Below are 18,731 nucleotides of genomic sequence, written 5' to 3' on the forward strand. Positions count from 1 at the left end.
AGCCGTATAGAGCCAGGGGCTTTGAGGTCCTGAGAACCATCTGCCAACTCCATGTTGGCCACCACAGCCCCAGTGTTACCTCTTGTGCCTACTGGTGTTCCACCCGAGATTTTATTTGCATAAAGAGCTTCATGGCAATAACAAGGTTTGAGAACTGGTATCTGCAGAAACGCTTCTCAAAATGTGGGACTCCGGCCGTAGGTATCAGAATCACTTTGAGGATCAATAAAAATGCAGATTCCCAGGACACACCTTAGATCTGCAAAATCAGACTATCTGAAGTTAGGACTCAGTCATCTACATTTTTGACAACCTTCCCAAGTGACTCCTAGACACACTAAAATGTGAGGGACACTGACATAAATTTGTAAGAACTTAAAGCAGCTAATTTACTAGATAAAGCCATGGAGCTAATGCTAGATTTCTCAGAGGTCACGACGTAGAGGCTCACAAGAAACTAAACTTCATCCTAAAGACTCCGAACTGAAATCCAGGAGCAAGTGGACTGGGAGATATCCCGAGACTCAAATAGAACAGCCCCCTTTGAATAGCTGGACAATAAGGGGGAAATTAGAGTTGCAAAGTGTGTAAAAGTTCGCCCAGGCCACTGTCACAGCATTAATCCCTAGCCAGGGCACCGGAGGGAGGCAGAGCAGGGAAGGTCTTGGACACTTCCAACTTTTAAAATCAGCATTTGTGGGAACAGGAGTCGTCCCCGTGATCCCTCGTCATCCCATCAGGCATCTTTCCCAGTCCTTTCACACCAGACCTTGGTCTGCGCTGGACTGTCCAGCTGGCGATGAAATGAAGCCGTGAACACATCTGGGAGAGTGTGGAGACTGGGAAGAAGATCAAAAACTAGACATAAAGGATGGCACTTCAGGGGAAGCATGAACCACATGAACCAAGGGGATGAGAGGATCACGAGTGGGGCTTGAGTTAGTTATAACTGGGTTTAGAAGGATGAGGAACCTGAACTTTGGGAAGTAAATGTATAAGCCACTATAAGAAATTATAAGAACCATGGTGTCTTCGCCACATGGTGAGATGATAAAGTTATAATGAACTGAAGGTATTCTAAGGAAAAAATTAAGCTTTTGTGGTAGATGCGGGACAGCAGTGTTTAAAAGATTAGTTTTTCCTTATTCTAACACTCAAGGAGGTGTATAGCATTTGTACAAGTACAGAAGTAAGTTAACTTATCTATGATTTTGGGAGGCAGCATAATAGGCCTACTTCCCCTTCAGGAGGGCGGGTTAGTGATCGCAACAGACGCAAAGAGTGACGGGGCACCAGTGCACATGCATACTCAGTTTGGGGGTATTTCGCAGGCAGAATATGCTCTTCTCTGTATGTATATTACAGTTAAATACAAAGTTTAAAAAAATCTCAAACAGCTGCCTATGGTGGACCTTAATAGTCAATTTTTAAAGAAAGTAGCTTTTTAGATTAAAAGTATGAATTCTTCTCTTAAAATTCACTTTTAGGGGCGCCTGGGTGGCTCAGTCGTTAAGCGTCTGCCTTCGGCTCGGGTCATGGTCCCAGTGTCCTGGGATCGAGCCCCGCATCGGGCTCCCTGCTTGGCTGGAAGCCTGCTTCTCCCTCTCCCACTCCCCCTGCTTGTGGTCCTGCTTTCACTATCTCTCTCTCTCTGTCAAATGAACAGATAAACTTTTTTCAAAAATAAATAAATAAAAATTCACTTTTAAGCTCTAGAAAATAAGAACCCCTAGCCTTATACATACTAGAAAGTTAGATTAATTACACCTTTCAGATTCACTGCCTTACTTTAAACCTTCATTTCAAAGGATGCTTTAATAATGAAAGTGCACAACCAAAAAAATGATAAACATTCTCCTGTGTTTTTCCAGACCTGCCCATTTCAACCTGCCACCTAAGTAGTACGCTAGTCCTAACAACGTGGCAATAATCCTGGGATCCTACAAGAGTCCAATAATCTAGATGGTTCCTCGTGAGTCTAATCCTATTCCTACACTTTTGGGGGAAAAACACTCAACAGTTCCTTACTGTCCCCAGGGCAGCAAGGGATTAAGTCACAATTATACTGGACCCAATAAGAAAAATAAAATAGTTTTTCAGAAGGGGCTGAGCTGACCGTTCTTTTTTTGCTTCTCTTAAGGCAAAATGACCAATATCTGTCATGCTGATGATGTTGCAGGGGGCTTCAGCCCTGACCTGCCTCCAGCTGCCAGTGCCATCAATCACCTCAGAAGAAGATAGGCAAATTCTGAAGGCGCTCAGTGTGGATTCAGACTGAAGCCACTTCCAGGGAAGGCTCACCACACTGCCATGCTGCCCTTAAGACCTGGAGTGTTCTTGTGTTGTATGGATCATGAGAGCATCTCTCAGCCAGGGACTGGAGTTACATAGCTCACAAGGTCATTTCTCAGGGCCCATGGCCTAAAGCAAGAGTAAGATTCTGAAAACAATTGGTAGGACATCGTTACAACTGTGTCATCTCTGTACTAAGTCCAAGAACAGGTCCCTGATTCTGAGATAAGAGGAATTAGATTAGATGCTGAAGCAAACAAACAAGGAAAACTGCTTTGCATAAAAAGAGATCAAATAGATGTTCAGAGACTAAGTTATAACACTGATGCTTAGCCCACCACATGATCAGCTGTAACAGGGAAAAGATACAGCAAGGGATACCACTGAACCCCCTTAATTGAGTTCGTAAATCCTCAGAGAGAAGCCTAAGTTTGCTGGGTGGTTTCTTCACTATATGTTAGCACACAAATTTCAATTAAGGTGAAAATAAGCTCAAATAACAATAATAATTAGGAAAAGAAAAGAAAGAATCAAGAATGAGGGGCGGGCATCAGAGCCCAAGGTACAATGTTTCAGCAGCCTGCCCCACAGGGTTGTGGATAGCGATCGACACAAGGAGGAAAAAGTGCTCCTGAGTCTGATACAAAAGCTTAACAGAGCAAACCTGTCTGGGCTATGTTCATATTGTCACTACAACCACTTTTCTTCTATTTCAGGGCCCCTGGGGAAGAGTCCTGCTGAGTAATCTTAACCCAGAAGAAGGAGAAGAAAGTTGAGCACTTTTTGAGCCTTCCTAGGTTTGACCTCAAAACACTACAATAGAATAAAGCTTCAGGGAAACCCCTAAAGCCTCTGATTTAAGGTGATGCTTGCACCTAATAGATAACACACCACCACACAAGCCACTACTCTGCTTCTAAGTAAGCTTTCAGAATTTATATTCATCTACCCACACAACAGTCCCTTCCCTTCTAATCTTAGATCAGAATACCTGATAGAGGAGAAGGAAGGTTTAAGACTCTGTCTCAACTTCTACTAGTATGGGATCGTAAACAAGTTACTTAATTTATCTGGGCTTCAGTTTCTCCATCTATAAAATGAAAGAATCATTTTAGCCAATTTCTACTCACTTGACCTACCTCATAAAAATGTAACAAAGAATAAAGAATGAAGCATGTAAAAATGCTCTGTAAACTATAAAGCACTATGCGAGCTTGAATATTATAATTCATAGTGTTAAAAGTACAACTCTTAGCCTGAAAATAATTCAGCCAGGTCATTCAAGGGATGGACTAATCTGTACACTCCAACGGGATGCCCCGTGGCCGAGCCTCCCTGGAGACACTGCATGAAGGCAGAGGCACAAGGCAGTGTGGAATGTGGAATGTGGAATGCCATAGCTCCAAGTCAGAGGTGTGGCCCGAGGTGGTAGCAGAGTTGCCCAGTTGGGAAAGGAAGGCAGAGAACTGGTTAGGTTGGGGACAGACAACTAGCAGGGCAGCCATGTGATTAAGTAAGGTGTTGAAAGGATGAGACACACATGAGAATAGGAGGGGCTGAAACAGTGGGAGGACAGAGCTGAACAGTAATCGGGCATGCTCAGACCATAATCTGTAACCTAGCCTTGATAATAGAAATCCCCAAATTTGTAAATTGCAAGTTGCATGAAAGGGATTAAGAATTTTTCTCCTCTTGGGGCACCTGGGTGGCTCAGTCAGTTTAAGCGGTCAGCTCTTGGTTTCCACTCAGGTCATGATCTCAGGATCCTGGGATTGAGCCTCTCGTGGAGCCCTGCATAGGGTTCCACACTCAATGGGAAGTCTACTTGAGGATTCTTTCTTTCTCTCCCTTTCCCTCTGCCCCTCCCCCCCCACTCTCTCTCTCTCTCAAAAAAAAAAAAATATTTTTTAAAAAAAGAATTTCCTCCTCTTCAGTTACTCATTAAATTGGATATACTATTAAATTGCTGTTTTGCTTTTAGATATATCAACTTATTAAAATAAACCAATTGTTTATTTTTTAAAATCCTAAAATATATTTTGTGTAATAAAAATATCAGTGTTTAAACAAATGCATTGAAATATCACAAAAAGTGGTCAGTTTCAGCAGGAAAGTACTTGTCTGTATTATGCAATCCGGAAAACAAAATCATGGTTCAGTAAAATTCAGAGCAATTACATGTGGCCAGGAAGAGGCCATTTACCCATACTCTGATGTGACACAATGCCTCTGAAACTCGAATTACTATTAATCCACATACACATATAAACAGAGCTCTTCCAGAATCCTCTCCTCATGTTCCCAATTCATTTTTTTCCTATTATATCTAAGTATCTCCCAGGAATATTTTTCTTTTCTGTCTCTAATCTTTTCTCCAGGGGTAAACAATAAAGAATTTTTTTATTCCCCCACCTGCTTAAGATGATATACTGGTTAATTAATCTCTTGGTCTATTTTTTAAAGTTGCTTAAAATACACATTTCCTATAAGTAACTACCTTCAATCATCAAAATACATGAACAAGGGGAGGAACTGTACACAAAAGAATTTCCAAAGGATCAAGCCAATATTTTGACCAATTGTACATAGTACTATTCAGCTTTTTTGTTAACACTCACCAAAACTAAGCATTCAGCATTTCAGCCCTACATATGCATAGTCCCACAGCCCCACCTTTATGTCCCACCATTTAAAAAAATTTTTTTTTTAATTTGAGAGAGAGATAGAGCATGATCAGGGGGAAAGGGCAGAGGGAGAGGGAGAAGCAGATTCCCTGCTGAGCAGGGAGCCTGACACGGGGTTCGATCCCAGGACTCCAGGATCATGACCTGAACCCAAGGCAGATGCTTAACCGACTGAGCCACCCAAGCACTCCTATGTCCCACCATTTTTAAAACGCAGAAGGCCAAGGGCATCAGCTTCTTGCTCTGATCACCTATAAGGTGGGAGAGTTGAGAGAGTGAATAAGAAGAAAAAGCAATGCAGAAAGATGTATTTTCCAATGTGTTCCCCCATAAGCTTTGTTACTGTTCATCAAAATGCTTGCTCTTACAGAGCAATACTGCTTTAAGGGATCCTGGACATTTAAACAGAGCTTAAATTATGTCCAGATTATGACTGGCCATGGGTATCGCTCAGACCTGCGGATACAGGTTGCACAACTATTTTTCCAGAATCCCTCATCCTCAACCATCCCCCCTTTTAAGTGTTACATGTTTCTTGAAAGTGAAAGAAATAACCTATCTTTCAAAACCTCAGATGATTATCATGCTCCAAACAAATGGTAGACCAATTTCTGAAATTATTAACACTTCTCTGCATATCCCCAAGGAAAAAATCAGAACACTGCACTTAATGATTTAAAATGCTGTAAGTGAATAGAAAGAAGTATATCACATAGAGTGAGGCTTTTCTAAGAGACTGTACCAATTTGTCTCCTAACTGAAAATTCATGCTGCCGTTAGGCATAATTTTTAAAATTTTCTATTATGAACCCAACTGTCCCAAATATCTGGTTCTGTTTCCCAATTACAGTATTGACTCTACGGATATTATAGTATTTGCTCCACCCCACCCCCCACCCCGGCTGCCTCCTCATTCAGCAGGACAGTGCCAACAAGGAGTCATCAGCTTAGCACTTTCCAGTCTGCAGCTGCTCTGTCAAGGGGCAGCCCTGAGATCCCTTTCTCTCATCTCTCATCTTTTCGTTCCCATGGAAAGGATCTGCCTGTCATCCTTGCACCCTCTGAGCAAGGCGGACCCCTTAGCTAACAGGTGCTCACTTGGTGGAAGAGCCTCGTCCACCCTCTGGTAGCGGCTAACATCTTGGCGCACCGAAGGCAGCGATCTCAATGGCTGGTGGCCATTGGCCTGAGAACCTAGGATTAAAGAGAAAGAGGTACTTGGGTAGTGTTTTCCCCTTCAGTGTCAAAACAGTCTTTGTGAAAAACAAAAACAAAAACAAAACAACAACAACAATACCCAACATAAATCCTAGAGCTAGTCTCTTTCCTCTCTTTAGTCTCCTTTTCCATATGAGGACCCAGAAACAAAAGAAAAGAACAAGAGCTGAATGCTCAATCAGAAGAGGGTCTTCTAGAGAAATGTCTCTCTCTCTACCCATCCCCCCTCCCCCACTTTCTCCTCTCCTGGCTGGTCCTGGTCATGCACCAATGTTTTAGGGCCACATAATGGCCGCAAGATGATGAAGGAAACAAAAACAAAAATAAAAGGAAAAGAGGAGGAGGAGAAAAAGGGGATACTTTAGGTAGAAAAATAAATTACAGAATAAGAATATCATTCCCATTTCTGAGTCTGAGCTATTTAGCCACAGTGAATTATCCTTAGACTTTCTGATGCATCAAAGGAAACATTCTACCAGGTCATGTTCATTGAGACATAATACAAATTTTATGTGTAAATCTGCATCCCCAGGTACTAAAACAGCTTATTCTTCAAGTGTCAGAACGCATCACCTAACTTAGTTAACATTTTTCGTACTGCAGAAGTAAAAAATATTACAATTGATGCAAAGTACATATTAAGTTCTGTTTTGAGGGTTTAATACAAAGAGGAGTAACTTAAGATGTTCCTGAAAGTGGGGCGCCTGGGTGGCTCCGTCCTTAAGCGTCTGCCTTCGGCTCAGGTCATGATCCCAGGGTCCTGGGATCGAGCCCCGCGTCGGGCTCCCTGCTCCGTGGGGAGCCTGCTTCTCCCTCTCCCACTCCCCCTCTTGTGCTCCCTCTCTCGCTGTGTCTCTCTCTGTCAAATAAATAAATAAAATCTTAAAAAAAAAAAAAAAAGATGTTCCTGAAAGCCTCTACACATTACACTGATGTTAAAGCTGTCAGCCTGTTTGGTTTTGTGTCTACAAACCCAGGTCCCACTGGAGATTCATTATTGAAATTTGAAGACTACCATCTGACAGGCCTCTTATTTCAAAAACAGAAGATCTGTTTGAAAAAAAAGCTAACTGTTGAGGACCAAGGTGAAGAAAAGAATTCAGATAACATGCGACCTGCAGTATAATTTACACTGAGGGACAAAACCCCAAGACTTCTCTTGAAGCGGTATGCTTGAGCCAAGAGCCATACCGACTTGTACATCCTACCTCCGGTGGCGCCCTCCTCCTGGGCAGTGGCCCCTTCACAAGCCCCGTGGGCAGCCCCGGCATCACCCGCTCCTTGGGGCTGGCTCTCGGCAGCAGCAGCTCCCTCCAGGCTCCCCCGCCGCTGCCAGACCTCCCCCACCTCCTCCTGGTGAGGCAGAGGGGCCGAGTCTGCCCCTGGCCTTTCCTCCTCTCCACTGGGCGCCTGCACCACCGGCAAAGCACTGGGAGTGCGTATGGAATCCTGCGACCCTTCCGCGGGGCCGCTGCTGATGGGTTCTGCTGCGCAGGCTCCATCTTCCTCCTCCTGAGAGGAAAAGGCCGGGGTTTCGGGAAGGCGTGCGCTCTCAAGAGACGAGCACCGCGTGTCCACCGAGGAGAGCTGTGTGGTAACGCTCTCATTGCAGGAGCTGTCGGCGCCTTCCAGGTCGCTCTCGCCCTCCGGCCGCGTGCTGGCCTCGCTCACGCTCTCTGTCCTGGCAGGGTCACTGGGCTCTGTTTCAGAGGATACCTGGGAAGGCTCAGACCCCTGATCCAGGGACTCAGTCTCACTGATGGCTCTGCGGCTTCCTCCTGACGTGTCGGAAGTCCCCGTGTCTGCCCCACTCGTGGGCTGATCCACCTCCTGAGAGCCACACAATTCGGTGCTGCCCTGGTCAGCACTTGGTTGAGACTCTGGGCCATTTTCGCTTTCATCTGGGACTGGGCCTGGGGGTAAGGAGGCCTCTGCCAGCTCTGGAAGATGTTCTGGCTTATCCTCGAAGGAAGCGGCTTCATTTGTGGGGGCTTCCTCCACCTCCACTGGGTTGTCTTCTGGCTTTGTCTGTGATGTCAGGCTCACATCATCAGTTCTCGATGCCGTGCCAAACATTATTAGCCCTCCCTCCTCCTCCAAGGAAGATGGATATCCTAGGTCTTGCTGGAACTCGTGGTCTTCCTCATCTGAGTCGATATGAAGCATTGCATTGAGTCTTGTGTCAGTGGGAAAACTACTCCTTAGTTTTGGAGAGGCTCCCATGGACCTCTCCGAGCAGGTGGCTGGGCCCGGCCTGGAATGGCCATTGTGTTCAATCGCATCTAAGTAATCATTGAGTGAATCCTGACGTCCTCGGGGAGGTGAGGTCCTTGAAGAAGTAGAGGTTAATTCCTCTGTGTCTATTTCCAGAGTAGAGCTAGTCCTGAGAGAATGCTTGGGCGTCCCATCAGCAGCACTGTCCTCAGAAACTGGTCCATTAGAACAAACGGGGCTGTCATGATGGCCCCCGGGCATGTCCTCCTCATCAGAAGGGCTTCCTAGGTCTCCATTTACAGTATTGACCCCAAGTATTGTGCCAACAGCTTCTGGAGAAGCATCTAAAGGAGAAAACAGCATTTATTAAAACAAAGTGGTAATAACAAATGAACTTTTAATGTCCTATTCCTTTGCCACCCATCAGTTCAACAAATTCAGTCATCCCATTAAGGCCTCTTTACAGTATTATTGCCTTGAGAAGATAAGCAACTCACTACTGAATGAGTATCTTGTTGGTTAGTTTGACATATGAAGTGTCTATGTTCACTATTACTAGAAATTCTATAGCCCAGTTTCCAAACACAGGCATAAACCTAAGAGATATTTTTGATAAACAAGCTTGCCTATCTGCTTGGGAAACTTCAGAAGGTAATCACTTATTAGCTGTTTATTTTCAAAACAGGACACAAATTCAAATTCTATTCAAATATAAACTAACAACTGAGTAAGACTTATCAAGTTTTTCCTACAGCGATGTATTCACACAGCTATCTCACCTTCGTGCACAGAAGACGTAACCTCCACTTTAAACTGGAGGTACCCGCTCACGTGGTCAGCTGGGAGCCTGCGGCCAAGGTTGTAGCTGAGCATTTGGTCGCTGCAAGAGGAGAAATGGTTCTTTCCTTACTACATTGGTGTCAGCCTTCACCTCCTCCAGCAGGCCACCCCCAAATCTCACACACTTCTCTTCAAAAACTTTCACACTCACCAGAAAATACAACGCTCGAAGGCATGTTATAGTCCAATGTAATATGATTCATTCCCACAAAGGAAAACTTATAACCCCCCCGACCCAGGATGCAACGAAATCTTGTTATAAGCCGAAAACGCAATACAGTATCACGTGATTTTCTTAAAGGGGACTGATGTGCTCTCTCACTGCTAACAGTGACCAGGAAAAGAGCATTCTCAAGGTCATCAAGTAGCTGTGAAAGGTCTACAGTTTGGGTTATTTTTCGACTCAGGTATAAAAGCGCAAGAGGGCCTGGCTCCTCAGCATTTAGCACAATAGGAAACTGGTCCTACGAGGACACAACAGGCAAGGACTATCACACAAGGACGGGCGGGGGGGCGGGGGGCACTTCACTACTGTACTTGAGGAGTAGGGGCTGGGAGTTAGGAGACAGCAGGGTGAGAAGTGTCTGCCCCTGGCAGCCGCTGCAGCTGTGGGAGGGGAGCATGCCACTGGACCTCCCCTCCTCACCTGCAGAGTAAGGGGACCGGAGCTGCTGGCCCCCACCGGGGGGAGCCTGGCTATCACTGCTTCCCAGCATGCCTTGCAAGAGATGCTAATGGAGAAGCTAGGTGTGCTGCTGGGGTGGCGTCTTGTTGCCGCCCCACGAGGCGTGCTGGAGGGCACCCCACCAGGGCCCCACCTTGGCCCCCCACTCAGGCTACCAGCCTCTTTGAGGATGAAGTTGTCAATCTTTTTCAATTCTGTGTTTATTTAATCAAAGTCAAATGCAATTACATCATGACCTTGTCTGAGGCAGCTTGCATTCTCAATCTAATTTATTCTTAATTAAGGAAAATAATCAAAGGGATAGTACGAAATCATACTATCTCTGCTCTCACACTGCCCTCTACTGGCAACTTCAGAAGGAAAACAACACCTTTGCCTAATACTTGCACCGCTGTGCAGCTTAGAGCCACTAGTCTGCTATTTATTATTAACGCGCAGCACAGTTTTGTTGGTCCGTCTCTACCTTCTCAGGACAATTCCAAATAGATGTCACCCCTTTAAAAGACACACATGTGTGACTGTAAAATCCCGGTTCAGCTCTTAGGGATCTTTCTGACTTCTTAGCAAGAATTTCTTAAAACTGTAAGATTATTTTCTTCTTCCTTTTTCTTTTCTTTCCTAGAAACGAGGTAATAGTTTTTGTCTCGATTGATGCTTTTAAAATGTCATCAGGGAAATTCAAATCAAAACTACATTGAGATACCACCTTACACCAGTTAGAATGGCAAAAATGGACAGGGAAAGAAACAACAAATGTTGGAGAGGTTACACTGCTGGTGGGAATGCAAGTTGGTACAGCCACTTTGGAAAACAGTGTGGAGGTGCCTCAAAAATTTAAAAATAGAGCTACCCTATGACCCAGCAATTGCACTCCTGGGTATTTACCCCAAAGACACAGATGTAGTGAAAAGAAGGGCCGTATGCACCCCAATGTTCATAGCAGCAATGTCCGCAATAGCCAAACTGTGGAAAGAGCCGAGATGCCCTTCAACAGATGAATGGATAAAGAAGACGTGGTCCATATATACAATGGAATACTACTCAGCCATCAGAAAGGATGAATACCCAATTTGCATCAACATGGATGGGACTGGGGGAGATTATGCTAAGTGAAATAAGTCAAGCAGAGAAAGTCAATTATCATATGGTTTCACTTATTTGTGGAACATAAGGAATAGCATGGAGGACATTAGGAGAAGGAAGGGAAGAATGAAGGGGGGGAAATCACAGGGGGAGACGAACCATAAGAGACCATGGACTCTGAGAAACAAACTGAGGGTTCTAGAGGGGAGGGGAGTGGGGGGATGGGTTAGCCTGGTGATGGGTATTAAGGAGGGCATGTACTGCATGGAGCACTGGGTGTTATGCACAAACAGTGAATCATGGAACGCTACATCAAAAACTAATTAAGTACTGTATGGTGACTAACATAATAAAATTAAATTTAAAAAAATATATATCATATATTAGAAAGAAAAAAATAAATAAAATAAAATGCTTTGGTTTCCCAATGTGAGTGCTTCACGTGTGCCACGTGCACTCTGCTAAGGGCTCACCCTGCACTGTCTCTCAGCCTGGCAGGCAGGTGGCAGCTCTGTTTTCTAGAGGAGGACACCAAGGCGTGGGGAGGGTAAGTGACTTGTCTAAGGCCAGATAAGTACTGAGTGACAGAACCGGGATGAGAACACAGATTCACCTGACGCAGAAGGTCCTGCTCTGCAGTCACCACACTACCATCTCGCTTTATGTCTTCTCAGTGGTTCTAGGCTGCTTTCAGGAGCATGCACTTTAATGACATAATTTACTCATGGCTCATCTACATGTGACTGTTATTCTGATAGTGCCTTTCCTACTTAAACCGGTATTTTTCAAAAACCTTTTCTGCAAAAGGGTATATAGGCATTTCTTACTATTAGACGGTAGAGTTATGCTACTTTTACATTAAAGTGTTCAAATAACATCATATAATGGCTATAATCTGCATAATAGCAGGGCTGTCTTTTTCTTTCTCTTACCACTGTCTTCCCAGAATTTAGACATCGCCTAACACACAGAGGTGCCTGATCTTTGCCCACTAAGGCATGAACCTAGCAGCAAATTACACAGGCCTGTCCTCAACGTTGTGGTTCCTCACCCATCTCTTTGGACATTAAGTCCCAGAATAATTAAACCTTCATTCTTGTTTGATCCTCATCTTCTCTTCCTCAGCCAGTAAAAGAAAGTGTTGGTGCTGATAATGGACAATTTCTAAAAATGATAGATTTTAGCTAGGAAATAAATGTTTAGTAGGAATTGTAAGAAAAGAACTGCATCCATCTGTGTTGCTCACTGTCATATCCCCAATACCAAACAGCATGTTTAACATTTAGTAGACAGTATACATGTATACACACATCATTTGTTGAATAAATTAATTAACAAATGAGACTCTTGGAAAGAAGAATTTTAACAGGTGATAGTACTGTTTATTAACCAAACTAGCCAGATACTCAATTCAACTATTCAACCTATAAATACAGGAAATCCTCCTATTCAGAGATTCTGAGTCAAGGGTTTCATCCTTTGTTGAGTGCCTGTCAGAGGAGTCACCTACTTTCTTTTTCTCTTTCTTTCTTTTCTTTCTTTCTTTCTTTCTTTCTTTCTTCCTTCCTTCCTTCCTTCCTTCCTTCCTTCCTTCCTTCCTTTCTGTTTTTATTTATTTGGGGTTTTTTTAATATACTTTTTTTCTTTTATTTTTGTTTTTTTTTGTTTTTTTTCTTTTTCATCTTTGTGCCTCCTTGTTCTTACCTAGTCTCATCTGACTCATCCTGCTTCTTGCTGTGATATATTACTGTGAACAATATATTATATATTATTATGAAACACGATTATGAAGAATAAATGCCAAAGTACTCTCACTACCTGAGGCATTCTCTCTCTAATGTAATCAGAGGGATTGACAAAGCATAGGAAAGTGATGTGTATTTTGGACAAATGTGGGCCACTCTCTGAAAAATATCACATTCAAACAAATGCTCTCAAAATAGGTAATTAGTAAAAAGTTCTAGCTCATCCTACAAAACCACACTCTATAAAACCTCAACTACTTCAGAGGGCTGCAATCTACCAAACATAGAAGTAATGAAAACCCAGCACTTTTCAAGATGAATCAATTACTTGGTGGAAAGCAATAATCAGATCAGGAATATATATTTAGGTATTAATAGTTGATATATCAATATGTAGTATCATTCTTAATAAAGCAAATCCCAAGTAATTGTATCAGACAATATTTTTAATATACAGAGACATTTCATAATTCCAATATTTTACAAATTCACGCTGGACTTCCTTCTAATACACACCAATTCATGACTGGCAGTACTTGAAGTGTCCAATTGTTTAAAAGACTAAATGAAAAGCCAGCAAGTCAACAACGGTTTCACACGCTGAAAAGGTTTTATTTTGCCTTCATCATTCTTACTGGTATACATAAATTCACACTTTTATCATGTGTCATATATATTCTGTAAATTATATGATGATAATTATATAAATTAAATTATAGATATACTGTATTTACCATAGTTATCTTTCTCTTCTAAATCTTTCACTTTTTATAAATCCTAAAAATAACTTTTAAAAAACTTCCTAATGTAAACGATCTCTACCAGAAGCAATAATTGTGATTTCCTAGCTTTTATCAGATAAACCAGGCACTAGAATTTCAGTATAATATTCCTACTTCATGTGTGCTGGCTCGACCACAAATTCCATTGTCTCTGATGGCCAGAGAATTAAAATCCATTATAATCTCTTAGTTTCAGATTTTGAAGGGGCCTTCGAGTTCAGCTGGTCTAAACTCTGTATTTTTCAATGAGGAATGCCCAAGTAAGTTATGACGTGCCAAAATAAAACAGTCCATTAGTTGCAGAATGAATATGAATGATCAACCTTCCTTAGTTAGCCGGAATAATAACACATTGCTGCCCGTCCTTGAAGTGTTGTAGAGAAGCCAGGATTCTAGAGCAGACTGATCTGCACTCAAGTCCCAGCTCCACCTGTCGCTTGCTAGTCTCAGATTCCTCATCTCGGAAATGGGTATAATCACCCTTTTTATCTCCCAGAGCTGCTGAGAAGGTCACATGGGTTAATGAAAGCAAAGTACTTAAGCTCTGACATAGAATAAACTCTCGGCATCTTTTCAGCTTGTTCACTTTTATTTATTACTATTGCTACTACCATTGTTACCACTTCTGCTGCCACTGCAACCATGACCACTACTACCATTTGCTCGTGTTTTCTTACGGTGAAGAAGATACCAAAACAGTACCCTCAGTGCTACCTCAGAGCAGCAGTGGTACTGAGTTCGCTGGCAACAACCACGCAGAAATACGTATACACCGTTTATGATAAGGGATGTTATGATTTCTTAACTAGTTTATTCACAACTTACAAAAAGCTCACGGAAAGAAAACAGGCATCAAATCACATTTTAAAATTCTCGCAATGAGTAAATTTTAGTTGTCTGAATGAATGTATAGGTCTAGGAGCTCTATGATAATACCCCCTACGAGTCAAGGTCTTATTTTAAATGGCCCTAAAACAAGGTCGTTTTTTGTTATTCAGGAATAGCGAGTTGTCTAGATGGGATTAATTAGGACAAGGGAGCTGTCGACCTGACTCTAGAATCCTGCCCTAGGGAGAGACTTTTACTGAAAGATTTCAATATACTCAAAAACAACTGAGTGCTATGACATTTGACACAGAAATGTTAATGGTAGGCACATCTTGGAAAAGATAGATACAAAAAAAAAAGGTATATAATGAAAACAAATTGCTTTTGTCCTGCACAGTTTAATGAGTATATGCAAACACTTTCATTTTTAAAAGAATTATCTTACCACTTCTTCTCAGTAAAAGTCCTAGGACTACAAAGTTTCATTTCAGTTGCTTCTGTGCAAACTAATCTCAACAAGATCCCTACAAGTGGGGTCTGATTACCCAATGGCTTGCCGCTCCAGCAATCTCTGGACTGGAATGGTTAGTTTCCCCAGAAAACGCTTGATGATGGGACGGCTCTTGGCAAATTTGTCTTTAATTTCAATTTCTAAGACATCAGTAAGAAGTGCAAAAAAGGAATATTTCTGAAAACGAAAACAGATAACATGTTGATTCAGAAGAAAGACAAACATGAAATTATATCATTTCATTATTACAGAAAATGGTATCTCTTAAATCCTAATGACTTAGAGTCCACATTGCTAGAAATATCTGCAGCCACTGTCCATTCTCTGTTCATTTAGAATCATTAGCATTCACAGTGATTACAGGCACCAGTTAAGGATCTGCAGGACAAAAGAAGCTCCTTCAATCATTCAGCCCTTCCTGGTTCAACATTTTATGGAGATGCTATCAAATATTAAATTGTACACAATGCAATTTTAGTACTTACCGCATTTATTGTATCTCAATTCTTTGAAATTTAATACCCTGTTACAGGATGGTTTTGAATTATCACTGTGTTTGGTTAAGAGCAATTTTAATTCCTCATCCTATGGGATTCTGAAGTTGTACAGCACAGGTTAAAATACTCTTCCACGGGCGCCTGGGTGGCTCAGTTGGTTAAGCGACTGCCTTCGGCTCAGGTCATGATCCCAGTGTCCTGGGATCGAGTCCCGCATCGGGCTCCCTGCTCTGCGGGGAGCCTGCTTCTCCCTCTCCCACTCCCCCTGCTGGTGTTCCCTCTCTTGCTGTGTCTCTCTCTGTCAAATAAATAAATAAAATCTTTAAAAAAAAAAAAATACTCTTCCACTTAGTGGCTAAAGTCGGAACATCTATAGAATACTGTGGTTTCTCTGATAAATATCAGAATAAAACAATGTTTCAATGGAAAGTACTTAATTTAAAGGCACACGGGACAGAAAAATAAAAATATGAAGTTAACATAAGCTTTGTTGTTTTGCTTAGGAATGCCATTAGAGAGAATCAGATTGGCTATTAATAAGAATACAAAATAAATATAAAAAGCTTTATTCATTTACAAAGGCTGTCACGTACATTACCTTCATGTTAGCTTTACAAATACTATTTTCAAGGATGAGATCTCAGGATAAGGAAGTGATGGGGCCAGAATCTAACCTGAACCATTTCGCCCCTTCCCTGACATTATCCACTCAACCACAGTGATGCGAACGGTGCCAGCCAGTCTTACACTTAGGCACCACTAAGTTCATTTAGTCATAACAATTAAAGTTCTGCCAAAGGCCATGGAGTCTAGTAATCTGCTGAATGGAAAAAGCACTTGCTGAGTATAAGAGAGCTGAGTTTAAGCACTACCTGTGTCTCTGAGCAGCTAGTTACATAAACCTTTCAAGCTTTATTTTCTTAATCATCAAAATGGAGAGATGATGATCTCATCCCTTATACCTCCTTATTAGGCATACACTGATAACATGGTTAAGAACTTTGTAAATATAAAATGTTAGCAAAAGAAAGTTGTTGCCAGTATCATTCCTATATCCACTATGTTCCTTCTAGAGCTCATAGTGAGATGCATGTTATGTCTTCTAGGCTTCTAAATGTGTTAAATTAAGTGGTATGCCTTTAAGAGTTATTTACTATTTGGAGATCATAAGTAGTTTTTTAAACCAGGTGTTAAGAATACATGCAGTATTTAATCCATTTAAATAACCATAAGAACTTCTCAGGAGAAACATCTTGCTGCGCTGGCAAGTCTCAAATAGCCATACCTTTTTTTTCCAATTGGTTTTAGACCCCCTGAACTATCTCCCGCCCCAGTGAAATATTTCTACAAAACTATCAGAACATATTGTTGTCATTAAACATTTAGGGAATGATCTGACTCATTGTATAACTCCTATGCCAATGAACACTCTAACACTAATAGGTGAAACATGTCTTGGATCTCTGAGAAATGGTGGGAGAGCTCCTACTTTGTTCAGTAGATGAGAAACAATGTCTCTGTTTGGTCCACTTGACTTTAATGATGGTGTGCACTAAGATGACAGGTAGCATAATGTAGCTGTAAGGAACTCTAAGGTATCTACCATCAACACATCAACAATCTGGCTTCACTCAGGATGACGAGTCCTTGAATAGCTTATTTAATTAACCAAAATCTAGAAATCCGAAAAACATTTGCCAAAGCCCATAGGGAGAGAAATTCCCTTAATCCGTACTGAATATATACTAGAACAAAACATTGGGAGGGCTTTTAAAGTTTTTTATTTTAATTCCAGTTAGTTAACATAAATGTTGTATTAGTCTCAGGTACAAAAACATAAAATTTTAAATAAAAATAGGATTGGTGGGGCGCCTGGGTGGCTCAGTCGGTTAAGCGACTGCCTTCGGCTCAGGTCATGATCCTGGAGTCCCGGGATCGAGCCCCGCATCGGGCTCCCTGCTCAGTGGAGAGTCTGCTTCTCCCTCTGACCCTCCTGCCTCTCATGCTCTCTGTCTCTCATTCTCTCTCTCTCAAATAAATAAAATCTTAAAAAAAAAAAAATTAAAAAAAAAAATAGGATTGGTGTTACTGACTTTTCTTTCTGCCTCAGGCTCTAATATGGCTCAGCAAGGCATGATTACTGACCCTGTCCTTACTTAAAATTTTAATATTTGTTCATCATGAATTTTTTTGCATTGATTTTGATTTTTCTAAAAAAATTTTCATTAAAATATTAATTTTGATGATTGAGTCTTTTGGCCCCCTTAAGTCGTGCATCTGAGGTAAGGACTTCACTTGCTTTGCCCTACACCTGGCCTTGGCTACAAGGGACTATCTCATTCTCGTCCCTCTTTCTAACAGAACCCCGAGACCCCTCAGCCATCCTGCCATGCTCATAAACAGCTCAATGATACACAGAACAGAGATGGACTTGGCCAACTTCCTGTCAAGTAGAAAACCCCTGAGGATCATCTTACCTCTCGGTGCCAAATTGGATTAGTGGTGTTACTGATGATAGTAGACCTTCTCTCCTGCCCATGGTGCGCACAGGTGGGGAAACTGCTCTTCTTCCCTGGCTGAATGGACATCTTAAGATAAGGGTCAGGATTGAAGAACATCCCTTTCTTTAGCCCAACTGCTCTAAGATCTTGAAAGAGAGGAGGGAGGGTGGGGAAGAGAGAGGGATGGGTAAACGACAGCAAAACAATCACAAAGTTATTCACAGTATGATCACTTAGATAAGTGAGGACAAGTGAGTTATGACTAATTCCAGCAAGGGGGGGGGGGGTGTCTCCTGACAGGCCACAGAAACGAAGCCAAACATTTACCATCACCTTACGCACCTAAACTGACTTTGCCTGGGAATCATCTTGATTCTAACATGCGCATCTTCACATGGTCTGGCAAACAGCATTTCAAACAGCATCTTGAGAAAAATTCTTTTTATTTATCTATTTATTTTAAAGATTTTATTTATTTATTTGACAGAGATAGCAGGGGGAGTGGGAGAGGAAGACAAGCAGGGGGAATGGGAGAGGAAGAAGCAGGCTTCCTGCAGAGCAGGGAGCCCAATGTGGGGCTCGATCCCAGGACCCTGGGATCATGAACTGAGCCGAAGGCAGACGTTTAATGACTGAGCCACCCAGGCTCCCCAGTAGTTTATTTTTTAAAAAAGAATTCTAATATGTTCTTTCATGAGAGAAAAATTAAGTCTTCTACATACATATATGAAATTACAGACCTATGTTTAATTGGGGATAAAACTCGAGAGCACATATTCAGTTGTACCACATTTAAAATGTCATATATACTCCACAAATGTAATGAATGTTAGGGGGAAAAGGAGACCAGA

General features: G+C 42.0%; 1 protein-coding gene across 12 annotated transcripts in view; it reads right to left on the reverse strand.

Moving 5' to 3' along the window:
- HECW2 (HECT, C2 and WW domain containing E3 ubiquitin protein ligase 2) overlaps positions 1-18,731 on the reverse strand; it is a 363,868-nt gene that overhangs the window by 115,685 nt on the left and 229,452 nt on the right. For all 12 annotated transcript variants that reach the window (XM_064586855.1, XM_064586854.1, XM_064586849.1 and 9 more), the window contains 5 exons: positions 17,857-18,026; positions 14,917-15,059; positions 9,188-9,288; positions 7,403-8,752; positions 6,075-6,170 (listed from right to left, as the gene is read on the reverse strand). In XM_064586855.1, coding sequence (XP_064442925.1) covers positions 6,075-6,170; positions 7,403-8,752; positions 9,188-9,288; positions 14,917-15,059; positions 17,857-18,026 — 1,860 coding nt within the window. The remainder of the gene's footprint in view (positions 1-6,074; positions 6,171-7,402; positions 8,753-9,187; positions 9,289-14,916; positions 15,060-17,856; positions 18,027-18,731) is intronic.

The sequence above is a fragment of the Mirounga angustirostris genome, unplaced genomic scaffold (assembly GCF_029215605.1).
Source record: "Mirounga angustirostris isolate CCGP_5_RB_7025 unplaced genomic scaffold, mMirAng1.0.hap1 SCAF_3, whole genome shotgun sequence".
NCBI classification, from domain to species: domain Eukaryota; kingdom Metazoa; phylum Chordata; class Mammalia; order Carnivora; family Phocidae; genus Mirounga; species Mirounga angustirostris.